At 33.2% G+C, this 26908-nt stretch overlaps 1 protein-coding gene across 12 annotated transcripts in view; it reads left to right on the forward strand.

Moving 5' to 3' along the window:
- The window catches only part of ATRNL1 (attractin like 1), a 515292-nt gene that overhangs the window by 76192 nt on the left and 412192 nt on the right, over positions 1-26908 (forward strand). For all 12 annotated transcript variants that reach the window (XM_085319057.1, XM_085319058.1, XM_085319066.1 and 9 more), the window contains 3 exons: positions 7861-8116; positions 15099-15282; positions 15796-15950. In XM_085319057.1, coding sequence (XP_085175183.1) covers positions 7861-8116; positions 15099-15282; positions 15796-15950 — 595 coding nt within the window. The remainder of the gene's footprint in view (positions 1-7860; positions 8117-15098; positions 15283-15795; positions 15951-26908) is intronic.

Here is a 26908-nt window from a genome sequence, read left to right on the forward strand (position 1 = left end):
AGATGAGCCGTTACACACTTGCATGTAGTCCAGATCAGAGCCTGTTCAGAGTTCATCGGAGTTCACCTTCAATTCAATGGACATTACTCATCAAGAGACTTGTTTCTTTATGTAAAAATGCTATATTTTTCATTATTTGTTTTGACACTATATTCCAATTAGTTTGAAAGTTGAAGCGTAGTCATCATTGGCTTTTATGTCTAGCAGGTCTAAAAGCAGATGCACAGTTAATGAAGACTGCATAGAAGAGTATTACTTATTCCTTCTTTTCAGTAAATTTAATCCCAACATTCAGTATAGAAATAAGACAGATATTGCTGCTAAAATTTCAACTCTACCTTCAGCAGTAGTAAATCTCAGTTTGCATAGCATTTTTGTTCAGTTCCCATACTTTTCAGCCTACTTTTCTGTAAATGTAGGAATGTTCATTTGATGTAATGATGATGTAATTATAACGAGGAGTATTTTCCATTCTATCCACCCTGATCTGGTGGGAGGATTATAGGACCAAGTGGGGAAGTTGATTATTCATTTTAGTTCTTTTGATATAACAGAGAAGAAAAATATTCCTGATGGTGTTACTATATTAAAGAAGTTAATAGTCTGGGGAGAGGATGATGAGGAGGAGGTAGTACACAGTCCTAATCCAGGTGCTACTTATTAAATACAATAATTGATTTACAATGGCTAAGTTACTGTCAGATGGTTTCCTTGAGTCTCATGTTAACATATGATAATTTCTAGTCTTACTGTGGTCTATGGTACAACAAGAAAGGGTTTTTTTGCCTTATAGTTGTAATGCAATTTAGTATTGTCTGATTTGAAAATTTTGCAGAATGTTGCAGATTCTGTAGGTATTCTAAAGCTGTCATCCTGGTCTATCAGTGAAAGTTTTTGTTGTGATTTTCTTGGAGGAATTGAAAGACAAAAGGAGTTGAGAATAGCATCAGAAAAGGCTTCTGCCTATCATTACCTGCCATTGCTAATTACTGTCAAGAAACACTTGATATGATTTAAAAAGTGATTTTAGACTTTGGATAGAATCTGGTTGTGCTAGATTAGTATATTCCTCTGTTATAGTGTCTGTAAAATGAGAATTCACAGTGTGTATCAGTGATACTGTCTTGAACAACAACAGTGCTGACTGAGAATGTGTGTATGGGATCGTTCACAAGGTTCTATCTTAATATTTGTGTTTGTTTGCTCATTGTATTTATTCATGAGCTCATGAGAACTGCTCTCTGGATACACTATAAAAGTTACTTTAGTTATGCAGCGAGTTCTATTGCTTCAGCCACAGGAACCTAGTCTAGTTAAATTACTGAAGTATTGTGAGGAAAAGTAGTGAACTGTGGATGTTTAATTTTTTGTTTGCTTTTTTTTTAAAAAAAAAAACTTTAAATTTAGTCAGCTGGTTAGTTACAGAAGGAAAAGGAATGGCATGAAGACTCTAAGTTGATGAAGCATCAAAGATACTGAATTTTAGTTAATACAGGTATTTATTTTTATTTGTGCAAAATTTTAAAAATATTTATGAAATGTCTTGGAATCTCATTTTTGCTCCTCTGCCTGAAGGGTGATGAGAGATTGTAGCTCAACAGACTACATTAAGCGATTTTACAGGAAGTCTGAAACATGAATTGCAGTCTTTGTTATTGGAACAATTTGAAGGGGGGAATTGAGTTCCACAGGCAAAAAGAGGAATCTGTTCTAATCTACCTATTCCTAACAGATGGCAAGCACTAAAATGAAATACGAGGTTACTGTATCTTTCCTGATAATTTATCCTGGAGAAATTTTTTATCTATTGTAGTTTATTGGCTATAGCATACAGTTGGTGTTTGAGCCCGATGGACCAACACGATCATTTCCTTGAAAAGGATCAGTTGCTTTTTAGCATTGTCATTTTAGCCATTCTACTTATGGGAGGGGAGCCAGGTTCTTGTATTTTAATAATGTAATTTATCTGAGAAATTCAAGATAACTGTGTTTTATAAATATTCTTGTCCTCTGAAATCAAACTAATAATTGTGTTTTGTATGTGCTTATAAAACAGTTCCAAAACTTTAAGGTACTGTAGACTTTAATTTTTGACAAGATTTCATGTAAGAATTCTCATTTAATATACTGGAGGAAATATGAAAACATTAAATATTTTTTTGACACAAGTAGAGTATAATTATGCAGTTGATACTAGTTTAATTTTTCCTCCTCCTCCTTCAGTTTTTAGTTTACTGTTTCCTTAGAGATGGTCAAAAAGGAAAAATTTAGGTTCTAGACAAGAAAAGCTATGCAGAGTTGAAGAGTGTCATTCTGCCAACATTTGAATGTATAGTCAGCTTGCACATGAATATATGTAACTATATCTAATAAATCGACTTATGTGTACATAGTTGCCAGTTAAAATAATACTAGTTTATTTTTATGTGGAATACAGTAGCTGAACTACTCTACTTTTTAATCTTGTATTTGTTTTTCCAAATTAAGAAACTTACTTAAATAGTTTTAAATGCACATTTCTCCTTTTTTTTTTTTTAATTATTTGTACGGTTTCTGTACTATATTGAGCCCTTATTATAACAGTTCAAACAGATTAATTTAGGAAGCTTTTCAAAAATTCTCTGCAGTCTTATAATATTTGACATTTCATTAAAAAATATGCTTTCACTTTCACTTCACTTGACTTCTCAAGTGAATTAAGTAATTTTTACATGGTTGGATTCAAGCTATTGGGCAAAAATATTTGTAGGCTTATATAGGACTCAGTTTGCAATGTCAAAGTTACAAAAGATGCTGTAACATGAAATATTTAATATCAACAGCTTAAGTTTAGTTGTCTAACATTTGCTAGACAGAAAATTACAGGGAATTGTATGAGGCAAATAATTCCTGAGGAGATAGTTTTCATTATAACTTCCTGGCAAACTGCTATTAAACCTGCAGAAAGGGTGTGTCATTGGGGTTTGCGTTGTTGTGTTGCTGTTGTCCACCAAAACCAAAAGAATGAAGGAAAATAGGAAAATAGAACAAAGTGATTTCTCCTGGGAAGATGTTGCTGTATGTTTTATCTTCATGTGTACTCCTTAAGTTTCTGCATATGCTGTTTTTTCATTATGTTGAATAGGCTTTGTCTTACCTTGCAGATGGCCAAATTATATCACCTGATAAGTTCTCATTTCTATCAAGATCTGAGTCAACTGAAGGTAGAGGAGCAGGATGACTTAGTGAATCTCTTCTATACTTATTCGAGATATTAAGGGTGGTTGACATCTTGTACATGTTGTGGGTGTTTGTCAAGTATTTTTATATAAATGCTGATTAATACTTCTTAGATTATATAACAATATTATCTATCTATAAATACTTACTACATTATTGAATTTAGTACTTCTGTATTTTAACTGCATACTTACATTTAGCTTGAGGAAAAATTCCAAAAATTTCTGAATCAAGTACAAGTCTGACTAAACTTTTAGAAACTTGAGGTAAGCATAGAGAACAGAAGTGCTTACAATTTTTTGAGTCTTGTTTAATATATGGAATATATAATTATGTTAATATATGGAACACTAATATTCAGTACAATCTAGGTGCTACTAGATAAGAGTCTTTTGGAATGTGGGCAGAATTTACATAATAATGTAGAATTTCCAGACGCAGTGAGAGTAACTAAGTATTGTTCTTTTAGGAAGAAAGCAGATTTGCACAATCTAAAAGAATAAAAGCGTATTAAGTTTCAGAGATACCTTGAATTACTGCATACACATTAAAAATTAAATCACTTAACATTAAGGTATAGAGTTGGTAAGAGATGGAGTCCAAAGTCAGAAGAAGTAATGATTTTGGCTGTTTGGGATTTAATTTGAATTATATGGAAAAGTGGATGCTTTTACTTGGTCTTTTGGTTTTCTTTTGAGTAACTTTCTCRCTCTGTTTCACCTTTTCTTGCTGTAAATGGCTCATTTGTAAAACACTTTGAAGTCTGTTGATTACTATGTAAGAGCTAGGTGATATTATTATGGAGGCATAATTTTCAGAAAGTACTGAGTACATAGCCGTAGAAATCAGAAGCATGTGAGACAGTTGAAATAAAGCAGCACAATGCTGTCTGCAGGACTTGAGATAGGAGTTTTAGATATCTTTTAGATATAGGAGGAAAGCAGGGTTCCTCCATGTAGCAGTTCATGTAGCTCCTTTCTAAGACATGGGAAATCTACCCTGGCAGGACAGGGTGAACTGAAATTGAATCTCCAAGAAAAAAAATTAATCCTGTGTGCACTCTGGCAAGCAGCCTGAAACCTAGTTTACATTGTCACATTGTTTCTCAGTAAGGATAATGATACTGTCAAAGCTACTGTACAAAGTGTTTCTTGATACAGTTATTGTAGACAATATCAGTCTATTCAATTAGCGCTGACACGAGCTGTGTTATTGTTGAGATAGTCTTATTGCTGGACAATTTAACTGTAGCACCATGTTACCTAAATATCTAATACCGGACAGACAAAGGTGATTAATAGTCTTTCAATAGTTTAATAATAGTTGTAATATTATAATGGTTTAATAATTAAAAGATTTAAATAATTAAAATACTATAATATTGTCATAATAGTTTAATAGATTAGGCAAAGGAGGCAGATTCAGTGGTTAATTTTGGTTCATTTCATGATGAATTATCCCAGCAAGAAATGAGTCAAAAGTTGAGACACCCTCAAATGCTTTGCCTCACACAAGAATGGGATGGTCATATTCAGTATAATTACTTTTCTCTCATCACCTAGAAATTTGTATCTATCTAGACGTTTCTCATTCCTGTAAGGTCAGAAGTTGATGTTTTAGTAGTCTCCAGACCAAGCTTTAGCTTCGTCACTGAAACAGAAGTTGCACGCTGATTGTACTTGCTTTGGCAGAACTCTGATTATATTTCCATTGACACTATTCACAGGCCGCTTTTGAACAAGAAGAGTTGTCAGCTAGCAATTATTTTTGCCTTTATCAGTGACAACTAATGAAAATGTGTAATGATTTTTTTTTCAACCCCCCCCCCAACAAATTTCCTTCATCTTTCTAGTTAATACTTACTAATAATTGAGAGCATATTTCAAAATAAGACTTCCTGCTATAGGGCAAAGCCCTAGAGGAAGACTTCTGAAGAAAGACTAGGATGAGCTAAAAATACAGGTTAGTGGACAAATGCGTTCTGCAAGAACAGCATTCCGAACATATCTTGATTCCATACCCTTGGTAGCAGTAACCAAAATGGTATGACCATCATCACTGATGTTGATAGATGTTGTGAAAGACGTCTTGGTAGCTACTTTAGAATCTGTCCTTTAATAGCATCAAAATTTTTAATAGTGACTTTAGCCTCTATTGTTAAAAGCATCTTTGGTTGGGATTGTGTATGTCAGCACTAAAAAACATGGTAGTAGGATAAAGAGATTGTATTATTTTCAGAAACACTTTCTAAAGGGGAACCTCAGCTCTCTTGAGACGGGCACTTTTTTTTTTTTTTTTTTTTTTTTTTTTGTGGTATCCTCTCTCCCTACCCTCTTTAGGGAACTTTCATGAGGAAGGAGAATGAGACCAGCAGTAGCTCTTTCTGTAATCTAAGAGAAAGGTTTTCACCTTTTGCTGTTCATTAGTTGTTGAAATAAATAAATGCATACATAGATACATAAATACATACCTAAGTAATGTTATTTAATGTTTTAATTCTGGATATTTAACTTAGACTCAGGTGTCCTTTGAAACACATAGACTTGTTATATGTTTGTGGGATGAAAATGCTAATTCTTAATGCACAGTGAGTGCCCCCTTACACTGTCTGTGGGTCTTCACCAAGTTCTTTGAACAGATGTTATATTTGATAGAAAAATAATTGATCCAGGTATACATAATCCTGCATAACTGGATGAAATGCGGTGTTCTTGCAGAATTGGCTGTAGATTCCATTAAAGGATGTAAATATCTTTGGTTCATTGAGCCTCAGTTCAAAGAAGAGTTCACATTAGTCTCTAATGGAAAGTATCACTGCATAGAACCAACTTTAAATTCCAGGTCAAGGAAGGCTTACTTGCTTCAGATGAAGGAATAGAGAAGATCTTACAGAAATTTCTGTTAGTGCTCTTCAGTACATGTTAGACAGTTTATTTGGTCACTTACTAATTTTCATCTCTGTAAGAACGATGGGGAAATTTTTCATGTGGTCCTGGAATTTGTGCATCTAGGAAAGTGGATGCTGTCTGGGTGTTCTCTCAGTTAAGGAATTGTTTATGATTCCTTGGAGTGCATTAATTTAGAACAGATGACTATCAGTTTCAGCTACCTGAAAGTATAAATGCATATCTCTGCAGATTATAATCTGAGAAATACTAATATATTTGCTGCTCTTGGAGAAAACACAATTGCTTTTCAAACTTAATCTGAGGATGTTAACATTCATTCACTTGCTGAAATAAYATGAAGCACTGAGAAACACAATCCCTCCATTATAGAAAACCTCTCTTCCCTGGCATCTCAAATATTACTAGTTGCTGGACTAAAAAAGATTGTCCTTCTGCTGATTATCTATATTGTCTGTTCTCTGACAATTTCAATTCATTTTTCTTGAAATACATGATAAGAATTACATACACTTTACATTTCTATTTAGATTCCATTGGTTGCTTGTGCAATAAGAATGAAATTTCCCATGGTTGTTTCAGACTTATATTAAACAATTCCTTTATTTTCTGATCTTTCTTTCTGAGGCCCAGTGGTCCATGCCAAGTAAAACTTGACTAACTCTGATAAACTTGTAACTTCTTTTTTATTTTTAATTTTTTTTAACCAGATAAGATTTAACTCTAGGGTATGTTCCAGCAGTACACTCTAAAATATTTCAGGATATAGAAGACAGCTGCCATCTCTGCAAAAATAATATAAATGGGATGCAGAGTGCATGTGAACCTAATGTGTCCTATCAAAGATGCATCAAGTATCATTCTCAGAAGTGGAATTATTTTTTTCCACCAATGATAAACTGTCCCTGAACAATGTGCAGATCTGTGAGGTTAACAAGCTTGAATTCATTCCTTAATTTTATTCCTTTCTCTGCCTTGATTTACTTCTCTTGGTGAAGTTTGAGCTCACTTGGTAGAGTCAGCTTTCAATGTTTAAGTAAATGATTCATTACTTATCAAAACAGATTGCACTGCAGTTTGAGATACGTGGTCCATGAAGACTGCAAAATCTGTTTTGTTTCCCCTTAAAAAGCTTAAGATATTGCCCTATGGAATTTAACGTTAGCGAATGTGCCTAAGAGGATGCTGTACGTATGTCATCTCTTCTCTTTAAGCTCTCATTTTGAGGTTTATCAGAACTTAAGTTACATTGCATAGTGTGTGATCTTTTGCACATACTCAGAATGAAATCATAGAATCATAAATCCCCATAGACAAGAYTTGGTTTATTGTAAGTAACATAAAAACAATATAAAATCCTTTCTATTCACTTTTTTTCATAGAAAACTGCATTATGAATTAAAAAAGCCAGGTAATTGAAGTTTTTCTGCCTATAGAAATCCAGCTGAGATTAATTTTAGTGTCATTTTCATGTTTGGATTTATTTTTTCTGTGAAGTAGTCTCTTTATCATCGTTGTTGCTTTAGTTAAAATATCATTGTCTGGGATTAAGTCTTGATACTTAGCTGATCAAGGTAGTGTCATTAAATGTGAAGGTTTATATCAGATTTTTTTTTTAGTTACAAAATATACACTGCAGAATTATACAGTTCAAATATCTGTTTCTCTGATCCATTAATTCTCTCTCTCTCTCTCTCTCTCTCTCTCTCTCTCCTCTCCCTTTCAATTTTTACAGGAAGACATCTACATGTATGGAGGTAAAATTGAAACACATAATGGGAATGTTACTGATGAGTTGTGGATTTTCAACATACACAGTCAAACATGGAATACTAAAACTCCTGCAGTACTTGTACATGGCCAACAATATGCTGTGGAGGGTCATTCAGCACATATAGTAGAGCTGGATAGCAGAGATGTTGTTATGATCATCATTTTTGGATACTCAGCCATATATGGTTATACAAGCATTGTGCAAGAATACTACATCAGTAAGTAACTTTCAAATTATTTTTATCGTGTACTGGTAAAATATATTTTCTTGATTCTTTTTTTTTTTTTTAACTGAAGGATGCTTCTTTTTAGAAAGATAAATATGTTTCTTACTAAGTAAATATAATCTCATCTTTTTTTCCTTTAATTTATGTAGATCAGATTTCTTGTTAGTCAGTAGTGCCTCATACATGTTTGAGGTATACTGATTTTGGATATGCACTGTCATGTTTATGGCTGTGGGACTCTAAAGAAGGCAAAGGTTGAAATCAGATACTCCACAGAGTGTTTTTTTTATGATACAACTTGCTCATTTTGACCACAGAGCAGATGGAATAGAAAAGATTAAATAGAGAGAGGAAAAAAAAAGAAAAGAACATAACACACAGTAGTTACTACATGAACGTGACTATTTTGAGGCTTTAATTAATGCTGCTCTAACATTTTCATTCTGATTTTCAAAATTTAATAACCTTAATTCATTGTTATTTATGGGATTTGCTCTAAAGTAAATAATTGTTGCTACTAGTAGAAATGAAAGGTAAGTAAAGACAATTTTCGTAAATAATTTGCTACGTCTGTGAGATTACTCCTGCAAACTGGAAAACTTTTGTTATGAGTGATTTTAGATTTTAGAATTACATAAACTTTTCACACTCAGATAAAATACAAGACAGTATAAACTATAGTGCTTCATTTTATACATGCTATTTCTAAGATACTGTTTTTGTTGAAAAATTTTGAAAATACATCTTTTGGTGAATCTTTAAGAATATTATTATGTCCATTAATTCAAATGCTAATCTTCAGTTGCCTTTTTTATTCTTGTTTTCCATTGAATGGATCCAACTTTCTAACAGTATTTAAAGCAATCACAATATACGTGCATGTAAAATGCAGTGTAATATTTTTATGTTGAAGTATTGTACATTTTTGAGGTGTTTAATTTTACTACTTTTTGTATGCGTATGTTACTGCATATGGATAGAAGCACTATATGTAGCGTTTTGGCATGGGTAAGACCATTCAAACCTTATAATCAGAGAGTTCTTGTGCTTCTTGGCATCTTATCTGTAATGACAACGTTGAAGTTTGTAACGATACAGAACAAGAGAAGAAGAACGGGAATAGAAAGAAGAGAGTCACAATACACTTTGTCAACATTTATAAATTTCAAAAATCTGCATGCAACTACTCTAAAAATTCAATCCTCTCAGAATAACGTTCCCTGCAACATTTTAAGATTTGTAAAGGCAAGGGATTAATGTCCATTAAAAAAATATATTTAACTTCTGAAAAAATCAAAAAGAAAAAACTACTAATCTTCAAGGAAAAAAAAAATATCTAAGAAAAGTTACTATAGTATTCTCAGTGCTCATTCATCTTAATGTCTATTGGAATGCTGAGCATCACATGCTTCTTTCTTAGCCTGGAGAAGAAGTACCAAAATTGTTCTTGGATATTATTCATTAGATTAGTAGCGAAGAGGGAAGAAAAAAAGGAGGAGGAGTGTATTATTCACTGCAGTGTAAAATTTTCTCTGTCTGTAGAATATTTTATTACTGGTATGATAGAAATGTACAACTTCCTATTTCAAAACTTTCTTAATATGCTAGAGCTATACTTGTGGAGGATTAGTAAAAAGGACTGTTATCTACAACTAAGCAGATTAAAAAAAAAAAAAATTTTGCTCTGTGGGTCTAAATTAATCTCAAGTTTCATGTTTTCTTCAAGATGATAGTTTTACCGTATACTGGTGGGAAATTTTGTTTTTAGGAGAAGGTTTGCTTCATTATTGCATTAAATATAAAGTAAAATTGTAACAATATAGAGCCTTACTGTGGAATCCCAATGATTTCAGTGAATCTACTCATGATGAAGGATTATTTGCTCATGCAGTGCTATGCAGAACATGGTTTAATGTGCTGTAATTGAACAATTTCTGCAGTTCCTCATGTTACGTTTAACCTCATTGACTCTCCCATGTTCCCTTCCCCCAAGGATAAATAAATTTTATGGCAGATTTTCCTGAATTTTGTGCCAGGTACTGTGTTTATCTACAGTTTTGTAGCTGTAGGATCATTTTTAACCATGAAATTCCGGGTGGCGGTTAGAACCATGAAGGACTAGGTTGTTTTTGTTTTTATTTTTTTGGAACTTAGCAGCTCAGACTCCAAACTCAGAGGGCACAGGAAGTGATAGAAATGCTGCTCTTAACCAAATAGAATGATAGTTAAAAAGCAAAAGTTATCAAGAAGGGCTTCTGACAAAGGAAAGTTAGAGTCCTTCTTTTCCTCTCTCTGTTTCCTTTAAAAACACACATTGCTGCAACATTTCACGTTGTGCTACTTTATTCATTGTAAATGTTATCGTCCATGGCTCTTAGTTCCAATGTAGACTGTTCTTCAAGCATTTATTGCACGTTTACTGAAAGAAGCAGGCGCAATGTAGAACATACCCTTTGAATCATAGTAATTGAAACTTCTATTGATCTATTCCTATTACAATATACGGAAATCTGGTGCTAAGGTGTGCTTTAGGTATTGTGACACCAATTTCAATAGGCTTTGGGCCATGAACCACCTGAAAATATTTTAATTATTTGCGAATTCCCTAGCTTTTCGCGTAGGTATTGTGCTATGCAGTTCTTTTTAACAAAGCATGTTAATCTAATGTGTGCCTTGTGAAAGCAGGGGAGTTAATTTCTGCTCCAAAGGTATGGTGGTTGTTGCAAGAGCAAAAGAACTTCCCCTTGTCCTTTCTTGCTATACTCAGAATTATGGCTTTTGAGGAACCAATAAATCTTGGTATGGGAATTATGTGAATTGTTGTACTAACTTGGATCATAAAAATTTTTTGGGTTACTCCCCAGGGAAATTTATTTCCCTTTAGGCTAGCAATACCTCGTAAACCTTCTGAAAATCTCAATGTGAATCTGAAGGTGAATATTAGCGTTGTTTTTAGCTGAAGTTTCTAAAAGTCTCTAAATTTATATTAATAAATATAAAGAAAGTCTTTTTTTCAAAAGTTAGCTTGAACTCTGTAATTGCTAGAAAGAATTTAGTTTATTGTCAGTGCAATGAAGTGAAGATGGGAAATGAGATTCTTGGATATTTTCTTCCTTTTACCTAATCTGTTTGAAGGTTGTATTGTTTTAAGAGTGAGACCAATGCATGTACCTTACCTTTGAATTTTAGCAGATTTATGGAATATAAAAATCTTCAATCTTTTCAAACCTTTTTTTTAGAAACATCTTTATATATTTACCCCAAAAAGCTATTTTATTTATTCTGTTTTCACTGATAAAGTGATAGGTGCTAAAAAAAAAAAAAAAGGGAAAGAAAGGAATTCTTGTTGATTTGGCCTTTTGAGTTAGTTTTTATACAAAGAAATGAACTAGAAAAGGAGGAGTAAGGTTTAGTCTGTTTATTGTTTCCCTTTGCTGATGGAAATATGCTTGACTTTGAATGTGAAATGTGATTAGCTTAATATGACCAAAAGCATAGAAGAGATCACCCTGGCTATTGAGATTAGTACTCTTTTAATGTGAACACCGTATCTTAAAATTATTTTCAATAATACATGAAGATTGATCTTAAAGCAATTGTGTGTGTTTTTTTTTTTTCCACAGTGTCACTGGAACATAATTTCAAGACTTGTAATTTTAGTGACTAAACATCATCTAAATCTTAGTCTACTTTTATCAGTGGTTTATTTGTATCAATTTTTGTTCCAGGTTACATATTGTTGCAGTGTATAGTATACAGTTGATCTCCCTTTTTGGCATCTACTCTTTTTGCATATGTTTATAGATACAATCCTCCTTTTTGGTAGACTAATTAAGGTAACCTTGCCTATTCCGCTGTCATTCTAATAATTCACCTTTGCACCTCTTCCACAGTGAGTTCATATTTCTTGAACATGGATGCTTAGAAATGCCTGTGAGATATTTCAGATGAGATTTCACCAGTGTCTGGCTAAATACCTAATTCTACTTTATTGAGAACACCTCTCTTGAGATGACATTTGTAATACAACCATGAAAGTGACATTAATGGCTCATTAATGGCTCAGACTTTCTCTTATGAAGTAATGCACGTGCTTACTCGTCTCAATCCTTACCAGCTGGTGAGCTTCCATTTTATAGAGTTCATAATCATTGTGCTAATACTTATGCACAATATCTTTAAGTTATTATTGAATTTGGATCTATCTTTCAGTTGCCAAGATCATCCAATTCACTCTGCATATTATTCTGCTGTTTCTGTGAATTGATAGTGCCTAAACTTAAGCCATCATCACATCTTAAATTTGTGATAGTGTTACAAAATGCACTGATTCTTATATCTGATCCTTAAAAATTCTCATTAGTAATCCTAGTTCCTTTCAATACTGCTCATTGTTGCTTCTTTATCATTGCTCAAATGACCTCCAGCAATTATGGCTTATTTASTAATTTCCCACTGTGACATTATAGTTAAGGGCATTACTGAAGGCCAGCAAGTTGAGACTCTGTGTGCTCCCTTGTATAAATTATTTGCTTTTAGGTAAGTGTAATATAAATGGCTTGGTACTTCATATTGTTCTGAAAGTATTTTCCCCTTATTTAAACATATTTATTTGTACTTTTTTACACCTATGTTCTTAACCTCTGCATATTTTTGAGGGCCAGATTAAGATTGGTATTTGTCCAGACTGTCTCTCTCCTCCCTCTTCTCTTTGGTGTGAGTGCTATGGCTGCTGTTCTTCAGTTATATCTCTTGGGATGTGTTTAAAATGCTTGCTGATGGACCTGTATTTTCCTATGCCCTGTGCATTGGAGGTTTGGAATGGAGTTGTATCCCTACGTTGAGTACATCAGATGCCTTGAATTCTGCTTCTGTCTCAGCTGTAATTTTTTTCCACCTATTTCCGTTATTTCTATTTATTTTATTATTATTCTTTGCTTGATCATCATTCAGTTGGACCTGTAGAGCTTGATTCTGTTTGACGACCAAAGTCACTAGAGTATTGCAGCATGTAACCTTGTCCATGAGTTAATAGCTGGTAGACTTAACTGTCTCAAGTTATCAYAGTACCTTGTCTAGAATTCTCCAGAAAATTGCCCAAATGTTGATGAACAATGTCATGTTTATTAATAAGATTCAAATTACAGGTGAAAAGTAGAAGCAAGTTGTAGTGGAGGGATTTTTTTGTTGATTTTGAAAATTAATTTGACCTTGTTTTTACATTCTCCATTAGATTTATGAGATTTTAAAACTGAGGAGCCCCCACCCCTTTTGTTTATTGTAGAGCTATTTCTGTTATAAAGCAGGAAATTGGAGTGTTAGTTTGTCAATTCTAGGCTAATTTGGCTTTTTAAGCTGTTGAGTTTGCAGGATTTTGCATGACTGATTTGGTCAGGGAAGTAGTTCATCTGATCTCAGAATCGAGAGCGAGATGCCTTTTGGGTAGGGGCAAAGGTATGTTAATATCTGCAAGAATAATTGAATTTGCCTAAAAATAATTCAGTTTCTGCTGAGTGAATACTCTTATCAATGAATAGTTAAAACAGAGGGGATCATCCACATAGAAAAGTCTTTAAATTCAGACAGAAATGCTAGAGAAACTGCCTTTTTTTGTACTGAATATTTTAATACTCAAGATGCACAAGAAATGTAAAAGACAAAGCAAAATTATTTGTTTATATTGCAGGTTTCAGTGTCAAAGTTCAGATATCTTAAAAGAATTTAGAAATAGAAACAAATAGAAACTATAATACTCTTTTTTTACTTTTATTTTGAAGAGATGTCTGTGGATGTCTTTTCTCAAATGTAGTTAGATATCCATAGCATATGTTCTTTATTATACAAGAAGGAACAATCTTCTGCTATTTCAACACAATTCATATAAAGTTATGTAATATGCAATTTTACTGTAAAAATATTCTAGATTATATGAGAGCGAGTGAAGTACAAATGCAATATATTCTGTTGTGCATATAATTAATATGTCAGTCTTTAGGACTGTTCAATATTAAAAAAAAAAAAAAGAGAGAGAGAATGTGTTTGGAGATAGAAAGGTGTATCAACAGACTCCTCCTTAACCCTCTTACATAAATTGTAAATTTTGAATAGGCTGTCTTCTACAGGAAATACTTCTCTAGCTCTTTAGGCGGCTTATTGTGTCATCAGCTGGTAAGATGGAGAAAATTGGAAATTTGCAGGCCACAAGCAATGACAAATCACTTAACCTGGATTCATTTTATTCTTCAATATGAATACTTATTGTGAATAGTTTTATTTAGTGTCTCTTTATAGCAATTAATGATGTTAATGATGTGATGTATAGCATACCTCTAAATGAGCTCGTATCAAATTTGTCCGCATGGAGGTTTTCAGCAGCTGAATAGGTGTATTTGCAGTTGAAAATCGAATGAGCAATCATTGGAAACTACTTTTAGTTTAATAGTTTTAATAGTTTACTAGCAAAATTTCTGCCTGTATCTGGTGTATACTTTGAGCTGTCAAGTTACATGTTTCTGTGAGATCACAGCTTGTGAGAGTTCTGCCTCTGCCATGCTCCTGCAAATGGTTTAATCACAATAGATATGGCGCATAGAGACCCTCTATCCCTCAAGAGGGAGAGTTAAGGTTGAGTGAGAATGCATCTTAATTCTTCATTTTCTCTTTACCAAAGTATTTGAGATTTTTTTGTGTGTGTGTGTGTTGAATTTTGGAAGAGTATGAGATACTGTCTGGTACCTGTAGTTCTTTGTTAACATTGTATTTGTGATTTAATTAAGAATAGCAGATAACAGACCAGTAACATTATCCAGTTGCAGATATTTCGATACATTGGTGCAAAATTAGTCTTTAAAGAGATTCCCTTGTTATTGGTGTATTTAGGATTATATCAGTAATGATCTATTTTACATATTCTTCTAGTGTTGTGTGATAGCAATGTTAGGACTTAAATCTGTCTTTCGTGCCTGTATTCCAGGGTCTAATTCTTGGCTTGTGCCAGAAACAAAAGGAGCAATTGTGCAAGGTGGATATGGTCATACTAGTGTCTATGATGAACTGACAAAATCTGTTTATGTCCATGGTGGATACAAAGCATTACCTGGCAATAAATATGGATTGGTGGATGATCTTTACAGATACGAAGTTAATACGAGGACCTGGTAAGTAGAGTTTGTAATATGGAAAGAGAAGTGAAAGAGCAAAAAAGAAAAAGCATTTAACTTTTGGGCTAATGGGCTAAGCATTATTTTAGCCTTATAAAAAGTTCTTTATCATATTTCTTGAGGAAAATTTGTGCTAGGTTTATATAAGAATAGAGATGAAAGTATGCAGAGGTTTTTATTTAGTCTTCACTAACATTTACCACATGATTAATCTTTTCTGAAGAATGTAAACCTGATATTTATTTTAGATAAGTCATTTGACAAACTGTTTTTTCATAGAAAGCTTGACATTTTAATTGACTGCTAAATATATATAATCTGAGGAAATTCATAATCTGAGGAAATTCATAATCTGAGAAACAATCAGAATATATTTCATCATATTTACCGAATAATTGCTTTAGTTTAGTGTTTTCCTGGTCTTAGATACTGTTTCCTTCTATAAAATTTGTAAGGTGTTTATGACTTTTCACATGTTAGTATGTACTGATTTATTCTCATGTTTTGCAGGACTATTTTAAAAGAGAGTGGTTTTGCAAGGTATCTTCATTCAGCTGTCTTAATCAATGGAGCTATGCTCATTTTTGGTGGAAACACTCATAATGATACTTCCCTGAGTAATGGTGCAAAGTGTTTTTCTGCTGACTTTCTTGCATATGATATAGGTAGGTGTTGTGGATTTTTTTGTATTTTTTGATCATTTGATTTTAGATACCAGTGTTGCATTCTGAAGCTCTGCTAATTTGCTCCTTTAAAGTCTTGATTACAAACATCTTAACAAAAAGGTATTTACAAGTGTCTGTTTAATTAAAGACAGGCTTTTAATCCGTAATAGTTTTAAGATTTTGCTTTATGGAACAAAGCATACCGGATGAAATTACCAGTTTTGATCACTTTTCAGTGTTCCTTGTGCTGTCCTATAATGTGAATAGCACATATATTATTAAATGAATTACAGCAATCAGTGCGTTTTAGTGTTATTAGAGATTGTATTGAACAAAGAGCCTAGCAGTTGTTACCTCCAAGTGTGGATTTATATTTTTTTCTAAATGTCTGTATAGTACTAACAAAAGACGATGCTGGAATTTTTTGGGGGGGGAAAAATGGGAAGGTTTTATTCTGTTCTGAATATGAATCTATTGCATTGTTTTGCTTTCCTTAACTGTTTTCAGCTTTTAATTATGAAATATTTGACCCTCCTTGGTAAAGTAAGTTGAATTGATTTGTTTGAATCTAAGCCACTTGGTGAACTATAAGTCACTGGCTTGATTAAAAGCCAATGGTATATTGTTCAAATACTCTACTTTTGATTATTAGCTCAGATTTCTTGTTTCAGGATAGAAATTTAGAATGTTATACTAAATTTTCTGAATTAGGTTGGTAGGAGAAGTCAGAAAATGGATTTTTGGTGTAACAATAACCCATGATTCTTGTCCTTCTGATGACAATGAATAAAGCTTTCAGTGGGGAAATAAGCTTTATCTCAGCTGGGAGGAAGACAAGAAACCACATTTGCCGTGATTGTGTTTATAAGTGCTAAATTGCTATGATCTTACAGCTGCTTAATTGCCAGCGTTGCTGCTATTTATTATTATTATTGGAGGCCATTCTTCACTGACAACCAGGAAAATTGCAAATAATATTATTGTAAAAAATGGTGTTTATTTGACTATAAGAAGTAAGAAGGCATATACTGGCATGTGCAGTAGCCAAATAGTTTCCATATATAGTAGTATAAAAATAAAAAAAAAAATTATCACAGGAAATAACTTTATCTTCTCATCCAGAATCTCTGTGTTCACACTGTCTGTCATCCGTGCACTGATGTCTGCTCCCGTGCACTAGTCTTTGATGTGGCTTCATTTATATAGTGCTTGAACTGAGGCAATAAAATTTAGATATAAATATTTGTCTTATGCATTTTAGAAGATAAATAAATGCATTTTGGGGGTAAATAGGACAGAAGTACTTACACTTTCTGTTAAGAGTACTAATATGCTGAAAATGGTTTCAACTTATTATTCCTCTCATTGTTGAAAATTTTATTCTTTTCCTGTATTCTCTAATTTTTCCTTCCTTCTTTGTCATGTTCTATCAGTGCCCTGCATTCATGTTACTATTCTTGTTTCCCATTTTTTTATTTCCTTGCTCTTTCATTCTTTAAAATTGTATCCTACCTAACCTATGAATTTCTGGAGAATTTTCTGTACCTTAATCATCATCATTCCTGTGATGTAGACCTGCTCTAAGCTGAAGAGCTGAAACATCTGCTTTCAGTATGGGATTTAAGGACATTACATTGTTCTGTTTGGCCTGCCTTTCTTTGTTTCATTTTTTTAAAATTCTGATTAGACCAGATTACTCTCTTTCTGGCTGTGCATTCTTCCTCATATTTTTTATTATCCCCTCTTGAGTCCGCTTTTAAAATTGTTCTTCTCCCTGCTTCTTTTCCCCTGACTTCTATTTCTGTCATGATTTAGTCTGTTCCTTGATGTCAAGGGATCTCAAATGCAAGATAGTTGTTCAGGGCTTTTATCAGAGTGCCATGATGGGGGCTGAGTTGCAGTCAGGGAGTGCAGAAACCAAGGTAAGCAGCAGTCTGAAAGGTGAGGCCGGAGTAGTCAAGTCATGATGGTCTGTTGTTATGCCTCCGTAAGCTGCTTCGTGTCCTGCTTATTGTCATTGCTGTTCTTACCATAAACAGCTCTTCCCCTCCTCTGGTGTTCGTGCTCTTATTTTACATATACACTGCAAATATAAATGCTCAGGTCATAGTTTAGCCAAAAAGCTGAGCCCCTTGTCCTGGGAGCTAAGAAATGGGAAATACCTGGGCTGTCTGGGAAACACTCAAACAGGATTCTGTTAAGAACAGCTCATGGGTAGCTCCTGGGTCTGTTCTTGGCAAGTGTTTATCAGCTGACTGCAGTTGTAGAAGAGGGTAAGGCATGACCCTTTTCATAGCAGTAGCAAATGGCTCTTTATGGCTGTGTGTGTCGATATCGACCATTTTGCATTTACTCTCATAAGCAAATGGTACATTTAATATATGGATCATATATGTGCTATTTCTTGCCAGTTTTATTGAGCATTTGAATAAAGCGTTTTCATAATAGCTGTAATTTTTTGATTGTATTCCCGTATTAGGTATTCTATAACTTGTAAGAATCTGATAGTGCAAGCTATTATTCTGCTCTCATTTCAGCTTACATTMAACTTCAACTTACAAAGTTTTAACTTTTATAAAGTAGGGCTATCTCCTCACTTCAGAGAACAATATATTCCACGTAAGTACGTGTACACTTGAGAGGCAGTAGTATGAATCCTGGGATCTGAATAAGTGTAACTTTCAGACTTCCACATAACAGGAATGTTTTATTCTACTTCATGAAAATGTTTTACAGTGTTTTTTGTTTTATTTTGTTTGAGATGCAAAAATATTTGTTGTTCTTGTTAATTACAATATTTAATATATATGTATTTGTATTTCTTGTAAGTTGTTTTGCATGCCTTAACCTGATGAAGTGCAAAAAAATGTAGTAATTCATTTTTTAAAATTTCTAGAAAGATTAATTGGATACAAACTTAATTTCTGTGTTATTCATTTGACCAAATTAAATATACATAGCACACATCAGATACACATTTCAGCTTTTTCAGATAATAAATACTTATTTTTCTAAAAATTAGATAATTATACGATGGATATTTGCAGAATTTTATTTACGTTATTTGCATCATGAGATTTTGAGCAGTGCTCAGAAGACAAAACATACTGTGTTATCTGTATCATGTTTCCTAGATAGGTTGCAAATAATGGAGTGTAGTACTCTGTCTTATAAAAAATGGGTGCTGTCTGGAAACAAGCTGAATCGTGGAGATAGAGCCTATGCTGTTTATGTTCCAGTTAGGCTGTAGAGTATTGTTGATTATATCTTTTATTATATGTGACATAGTTTTATGGATAGTTTGCTTTAGCTTTTTATTATCTACAAAAACACTTACTGTTTTTCATATTAATCTGCAATAACTATTTGGAGAGATTCATCTCAGTTAAGTTTAGCTGTCTAAGGTTTGTTTTTAATATAAACTGGTAGTCTACTCTCCTTCTCTAGTAAATGGAACTAGGGATACCAGGGTGATAAGTATTTTCAGAGGGTAATTCATTTCACCTGTCTTAGGATAGATTCGCTCCCCACCTCCACAGTGCCATTGCTGTCCAGGTAGTGAACTTAGTTTGTATGCCTGAATTTTAAATGACTAAACTTAGATGTCATGAACTAAGGAAGAACTTAATTTAGTAAGTTTAAAAGCTTATTATATATGAATGTTTGTTACAAATGAAGACTGAGAAATCTGGAGATGTTACACAGATTAAGGTGTCCTATTTTCATAATTTAGTATTATTTGGTGTATTTACTTAAATAGCAATAAACACACTGATATAATGAGAAGTCTGCAGCATAGAATGGGCTTTAGAAACATGGCCAGTGCTATGATTTTGCATTCCTCTGATGTCTTGCCAGCAGATTGGCCTGCAGGTTACTCTGTCAGTTCCTTAAAGGTCCACAAATGATTATTCTCATAGAGGTGAGGTACCAGCAGACTGTGCTGTTACTGTGCATGTTATGGTGAAAGAGGAAACTTGACAATGCGGATAGGGCTTGCTACTGGGCTCGGTCTTGGATGCTGTGTTTGACATGCTGTTTTGTAGCTGATACTAGTTATGGCTTTTTTCCATCTGCTGTTCTTTAGGGTGCCATGTACCTCTTCAAAACATAAAAAGAAGCTGAAGGGCCCAACAAGTGAGATCATACTATGATGGCTGTAACCATCAGTGTTCAAACTAGGATGTTTATTCAATTCTTCTATTACAGCATTTTGAAAGAAGCTTTAAAATAACAGTTGTCTCATTTAACTTGCTTTTTAAATAGGTGTATATAATGAAAATGTATATACAATCCTTTTACAAGTCTGTGCTCCATGACAGCTCTTTGGAAATCAGGCAATTATATATGCAAAAGAGAGAATGTGTGCATCATTCATACATAATAATGGCAGTTAAGAGTACAAACTGAAAAGTGAGTGTTTGAAATTTAGGCCATATACTTGAAATTAATAGTTTTATCTTTTAAAAAAGAAAACTTATCTTCAATCTTTGCTGTGTAATTGGAAAACCATATTTGTTATAATATATACCCCCAATTCTCCTGATTCTTTAGCACTGTTATGTGATACATAAAAATTACCTACCTTTAGGAGACTGAGACATGGTAGCAAGGATTTTGGATAATCTCCACTGGCTTTAAATTCTGCAAAGGGGCTCAGTTATAGAATGGGCTACAGTGTAACCTAAGTAGGATGAAAACCATTGTGGATTATTATGGCTGCTAGTTGCCTTGTGGTATTGCACTYGTCGTGGAAAGACCTGCCAGAGCAAACAGGGAAACTCTATGGTATTGTCCTGAAATGCACCGGAAAGTACGTAGTGAATATTCAGTCACATTCTGTTTTCTGGGCTGTACCAACAGTCGTTTTTTTAGGCTATGGTTATATCTGGTGTATCTTAGTTATGGTAATCAGCATGATGAAAGTTTGGAGCTAGAATTCTAGAGAGAAAATTCTTTCTGCTGCTGAGTCCTCTCGTGKGCTTGGGAAGAGACAAGAGGCATTCCAGCTTTAGTTTTTCATTTCTGTCCTCAGAGTGCTCRGCATGAAGGTGTAAAGGGCATATGAGGTGTCTTTCTTCCTTATGCTGCCCTGTAATTAAAGTTAGATTGCTCTGTACTGATGAAGGTATTATGTAAAACTGATTTAAATTTGTAAAGTGCTAGCATTACTGGAAAGATACTCTTTCTCTAAACATATTCTAACTTCAAAACTAATATATTTATTTGAAACAGTATTTTTTCAAAATATGGGACATAAGAGAATTGGCCCAAATAACTGGTGTAAGTAATAGGTAAATGGATGGATGGGTGGAAGGCCATGTCCACATGGGTTTTTCTGAAGGAGAGTTTTCAACCTGGGGAAGCTGTTGAATTACAGTTTTTCATTTTTTAAATCTATTTGTATTTGTGTGTGTGTGTGTGAGAGAGAGAGAGTATGAAGGGGGAAAATATTTGCATATATACACACAAGTGTGTATACTGAACTTGTTTTCTGTCCAGCTGCAGATAAAATCTCTGAAGCTGTACTCTGAAAGTTTAGGATAGATTTTTATGGGACTTCTTAATAAGAGTGCTTATGGTAATGATTGTAGAACGTGATCTAGGAGCCTTGTAAAAGCTCAAATCTTTTGCATTTCTATCCCAATAAAAGCTTATGAAGTAAATTAGATTGTATTTTATGAGTTCTTGGATTCTCTGCAAAGTTTACAGAAAAAAATGGATTTGTTGATTCAGAATTGGAATTTGAAACAGGGATTCTAAATACAGAGATTAATGTTAAATAAACAAAACAAAACAGAAGACTGATGCTTTTTGAAAGTGTAAGGATTTTGATTTTGGTCCTAGCCCAATGGTAATACTAATAAATATTGGAACATAGCAGATGCTTTCATAGTATCTCCTAGCTGTAGCTGTATTTCAGGCCAGTCTTTATATAGGATCCTTATTTTAAAAAATGCAATAATCTGTACATATAATAATCTGTACAATAATCTGCAACATTTCTCCTTCAACTCTTGTTACATACTGGATTTCTACTGACAGTTTATTACTATTGATTAAATAAAATGTAAATTCAGCTGCTTAGAAAAGACAACGTTCATTGTAAAGTACTGAGGTTTTTCCATGCTATTTAAATGAATACCGAAAACTTGTTTCCTCTCTGGAAAAAATTAAGGTCAATTCCTGAGACTAAATTTAGGTTCACTTGTAATCAAATGTATTGCTTGTATTTCATAAGGAAATGAATGGTTCATTAGAAAAAACTGCTTTGTAGAATGAAGTGTTTTAAATCTAGTCCTTGCCATCAACAAAACTAGTAAATTTAAATGCCTGTAAAATTGATTTAATAGGAAAATTATATGTTTTCCCAGTTCTGTCTCCTTTTAGAATTATAAATGGATTATCAATGTGCTATCACATAGAAAATGTTATAATGTAAATGTAAAACAAAGGTTGTGAGGGATTAAATGTTATGTATTCCTGAGCACTTAAGCCAAAAATGTTATTCTGGTGCAGTCTCTAGCAGCACTTAGCTGCTATTATCATTGTAGTAGTAGAAGAGCAAAACCAGAATAATATAAAGTACTAATTATATCATTTAATAGTAAAGTTCAAGGTCATTGGTTTTTTAATATTACTTGGAAAGTTATGTATATAGAGTCTATTGTAGATATTAAATCTATAGTTAAAATTCAATTCATGCCATTTGAAACAGATTTGTCTTTACATTTTGCCAAGAGTAAATAGATTTTTGTAATCAGCACAAATAAAAATATTTACTCGGTGCAGAATGAGTTAGAAAATAAGTTTTCTACTTGTAACAAACTTCTGTGTTTTAGTTGTTTATGGAGTTTAGTTTTTCAGGGTCCTACAATACAGAGCCAGAAATGTTTGTACTACACATCACAAACAAAAATATCTGTTTTTACCAGAGTTTTTCTAACTTATTTTTATTCTAACTTCTCTAACTCTTAGACTCTCTAACTTCTTTTAACTTCAATGAGACAAAAGCCTAACAAAAATTTTATCAGAAAGAAATATGATTTGCTAGTAGAAGGGGGACATACTGATGACATTTGTGATAACCTTGCTTTATTATGCTTTATCATTCCCCCAAATGTGGCAAAGTAATTGTTTAGAAACAACTGAGCAAAACCTAACTCTCTGTCTGCTCCTTTATGTATACTTCGAAGCAGAGTTGTCATTTATATATTCGGTTACATGAACAGGCTTGAAAGCTCAACACAAGCAAAAAATGTCTTCTTCTTGTGAATATTCATTCTTTATGGCCCATGCTTGTTTTTGATAATGTTTAAACGCTTTATAGGGATTATAAGCCCAGTTTTCCTTTCTCTGCTACTGCTGTTGCTAAATTTTAGTCTCTGTCATCTAAAAATGAGATTCATGTACAAGAAGAGGAAGGGATTCTTGCTGCCCCTTTCCACTAGACAATCCAAAAAATCATAGATGTTAAGAAAAAGGAGGGATAAGAAAGACAGCTACATCGCAAATATATACAGCAGCATGAAGTTGATTATAAAAGTAAAAATATTTAATCAGGTTAACTTAAGTTCCTTCAAGCTCTAGTGGAAGGAGAGAAGAAAATTATATAGTAGATTTCTTACAACTTCTTGATATGAGAAAAATATTTGCTTCCTTCATTGGGTAATACACCATAGAGATATATAGAAAAAGGAAATCCTTTTCATTAAAACTGGAAATAGAATAAGATTAAAACAATGATAGGCCTGAAAAGAAAGATTTGGTAGAGTGAAATTATAAGCTTTATTTTTCAGTATATTCATCACATAATGGAATATTTAAAAATAATTGCAAAGGATTTTAGTCCTGGGTAGTTTCTGTCGTTTTTAGCTCATACTTGCACACGGAAATTTAAATTTCTTTAGACACCCTATTCACTTCATTCGATATGAATGAGTTGTAGTAAATATATGCTTTATCTATTGCATTTTCTATACTGAAAATAAATGGTGTGTTATAGTCCTTAGTGGTTGCCTAATATTTGTTTTCTAAACTAAGTACTTATAATATATAAAAAGAGTATATAATTTTTATCTGTGATTGGATTCCATAATACATAAACTTGCACTATTGATCTTACAGAGAGAATATTATTGAACAGAATCAATAAATTAGCGTTTAAAATCTATTTAAATACTTCAAAATTGGGGAACTATTTGATAATGTAAATATACAATATGTATCTTTGTATCTTATATATTCTTATATCTTAATATATTCTTATATCTTAAAACATAACTCCAAATGTGGTCAAAAGGTTGGGTTATCATTAAGACCAGCCTGCCAATGAATAAAATACAGATACAAGAGTGGAAGCAACATATGGAACTTTTTTTGTTTTGTTTTTCTTTTTCTTTTTTGTGACTGTCATAGTAACTACTAGGCTAGAGCATGATGCTTCATTCTGCTTCTTACTCCTGACTTTTTTTTCCCTAATCTTTTCAATGGAACAACATTAGCTTGGTGTAGTGAAGGGTTACCTAGCTTGAACATTTAGAGCACTTTACTTGGAGATGAAAGCTGTAGGTAGCAAATGAACCTGTTTCTCCTACATCCTGGGTCAGTATACTAACTGCTGTAAATTTATGTAAAATAAGTCTTTCCTTTTCATATTTTGAAAGTGTGAAACTCTTTAGTTCTTAAAAAGAAATAGTGTGAGCACATCTTTTCAGAAGAGTGTTCCATCTGCAAGTTCTGAGTGGATGTGGTGCCTCTGTTCGATCTTGAATGCAGTATTGAGGATTGCAGAGTGGAAGAGGGAAGAAGAGATTTAACTCAGCTGTTCTTCTATTTAATGCTTACAGGTTTTCTTCTCAGTTCTTACGGTGTTTTCTGCAAATTTCACTGATTTTAATTTTTTTCTAAAACGTTACAWTTTTTTTTCCTAACAGATTTTGTAGTTTTGGAAGTGAGTTGTCAAGCTTTGTGGGGTCATTCCACAGTCTTTTTAACTGTAAACAGTAATTGAACTACGGTATCTGTAATACATTTAAGAAACAGATTATGGAAGAAGGTGAATAATCTTGTTTAAAGACAATTACTGGATGTATGTGTCTCTTAGATTTTCATAAATCAAAGTTTCAGTTGCAGTTCAGATATTTGGATGTTGAGCTAGTATAACTTTTGAAACTGCTTTATTGACTTAGGTAGGAATTTAACAAAACTTTGAACTTCCTAGTTCACTTCCTTTGTGAACTACTTCCTTTGTAAACTACTACATCCTAATATTGTATGAATATATTGTGCTGGTATAGCATATTCCTCTTGCTTTACTGCATATACTATTCTAGCATCTTTGTACTGATGTAACCAGTTGTATTTCTAGTGATCTGAGTGATGGAGCCTTAAAGGTCCCCAGTGAAATCTCAGGCAGTCATTCTGTATGCACATGCATGCCTTGTAGGCAGCCTAGATTCCCTTCCTAGTTCAACCTATGTAAAATTATTCTTTCTGTTGCAAGGTTGAGAGCTTTTCTTTAAAATGCCTTGGTTATCTTCTCTGATTAGCCTAATGCAATGTTGCAACTAGGGTAGATGAGATAGGGTAAAGTATAGAGTGCTAAGAAGCCTATTCTCTTAGAATGTATACCCTGGAATGCACTATACAGTGCAAAGTTAATATGAGGTGTCTTCTCTGCCAGCATCAGCTGGATCATTTTAAGTCTGGTGCATTTTCAAGTGTGCGTCGTCATGTAATTTGTGTGAGTGGTGAATTTGGTCTCCGAACACTTTGATATCACACTGTAGCCTTTATGTCTATGCTAGGAAGGAGTGTGAATCTTTTTCCTATATGTGATAGAATTTGTTCTTGAAGATGAAGTCTTACTAATAGGAAGAAAAGCTCCTGTATCCCTCCTCGTACTTTTCAGTCACTAAAAATTTGCTAATGGGTTTGAAATGAGTAATATCACTCATTTACCTGTTTAATAACTATTTCTATTTAAAAAAAGAAAAAAGTATGCTTGTGTATGCAGTATATTATACCAGTTTATATATGGAAACAACTGAAAATATAATCAATATTGTATCTTCCACTTTCTAGCTCTATAATACCTTAAGAATGCATGACATTTTACAGAACAGAGTATTTTGTTCTTTATGCCATGGAGCTTACCATCTTAATTAGACTTTATACAACAAAGATAAAACACAAAAGGCGGATACATTGATAAACAATATTGAAAATCATGCCACACTTATTTGTGACTTTCTTCTTGAATTTGTTTAATAAGTCTAAAAATTTAGCTACCCTGCCATGTTCAGAAGAAGTTTCAAGATGATATATATGAACGAACTCTGTATGAGTCTTTACCAAGCAAGAAAAAAAAAATCTGTTAACTATCTGCGTTTCATATTAACTAATCCGTACAGAAAAACTCTGTTTGGGAATTTAAAGCTTGGCAAAAGTATTTCTTTTTTCTTTGCACAATACTCTATTCAGTGTGCAGTAGTCATTGAGAAGGCTAAGAAGAGAGAACAGGGAAGGCTATATTGGTAACATGCATCCCTCCTCCTTTTCTTGTATTCTGTTGAAAACACTTGCCAGTTTGACAAATATCATCAGAAAGCTAAGAATTATTATATCGCCAGCCCTCAGGGGTTTCTTATCTTTAAACCAGCCTTTATTGGGGATTTGTGGTTCTCCTTCACTATTAAATCCCACTTTTTTCTTTTTTTTTCTCCTCTTTTTTCCTTTCTCCACTTTTTTCTTTTTTTTCTCCACTTTTTTCTTTTTTTTCTCCGCTTTTTTCTTTTTTTTCTCCGCTTTTTTCTTTTTTTTCTCCGCTTTTTTCTTTTTTTTCTCCGCTTTTTTCTTTTTTTTCTCCGCTTTTTTCCTTCCTTTCTCCGCTTTTTTCCTTCCTTTCTCCGCTTTTTTCCTTCCTTTCTCCGCTTTTTTCCTTCCTTTCTCCGCTT

Source organism: Rhea americana, unplaced genomic scaffold, assembly GCF_003343005.1.
Source record: "Rhea americana isolate MKP2758 unplaced genomic scaffold, rheAme1 scaffold_57, whole genome shotgun sequence".
In the NCBI taxonomy this organism is placed as follows: domain Eukaryota; kingdom Metazoa; phylum Chordata; class Aves; order Rheiformes; family Rheidae; genus Rhea; species Rhea americana.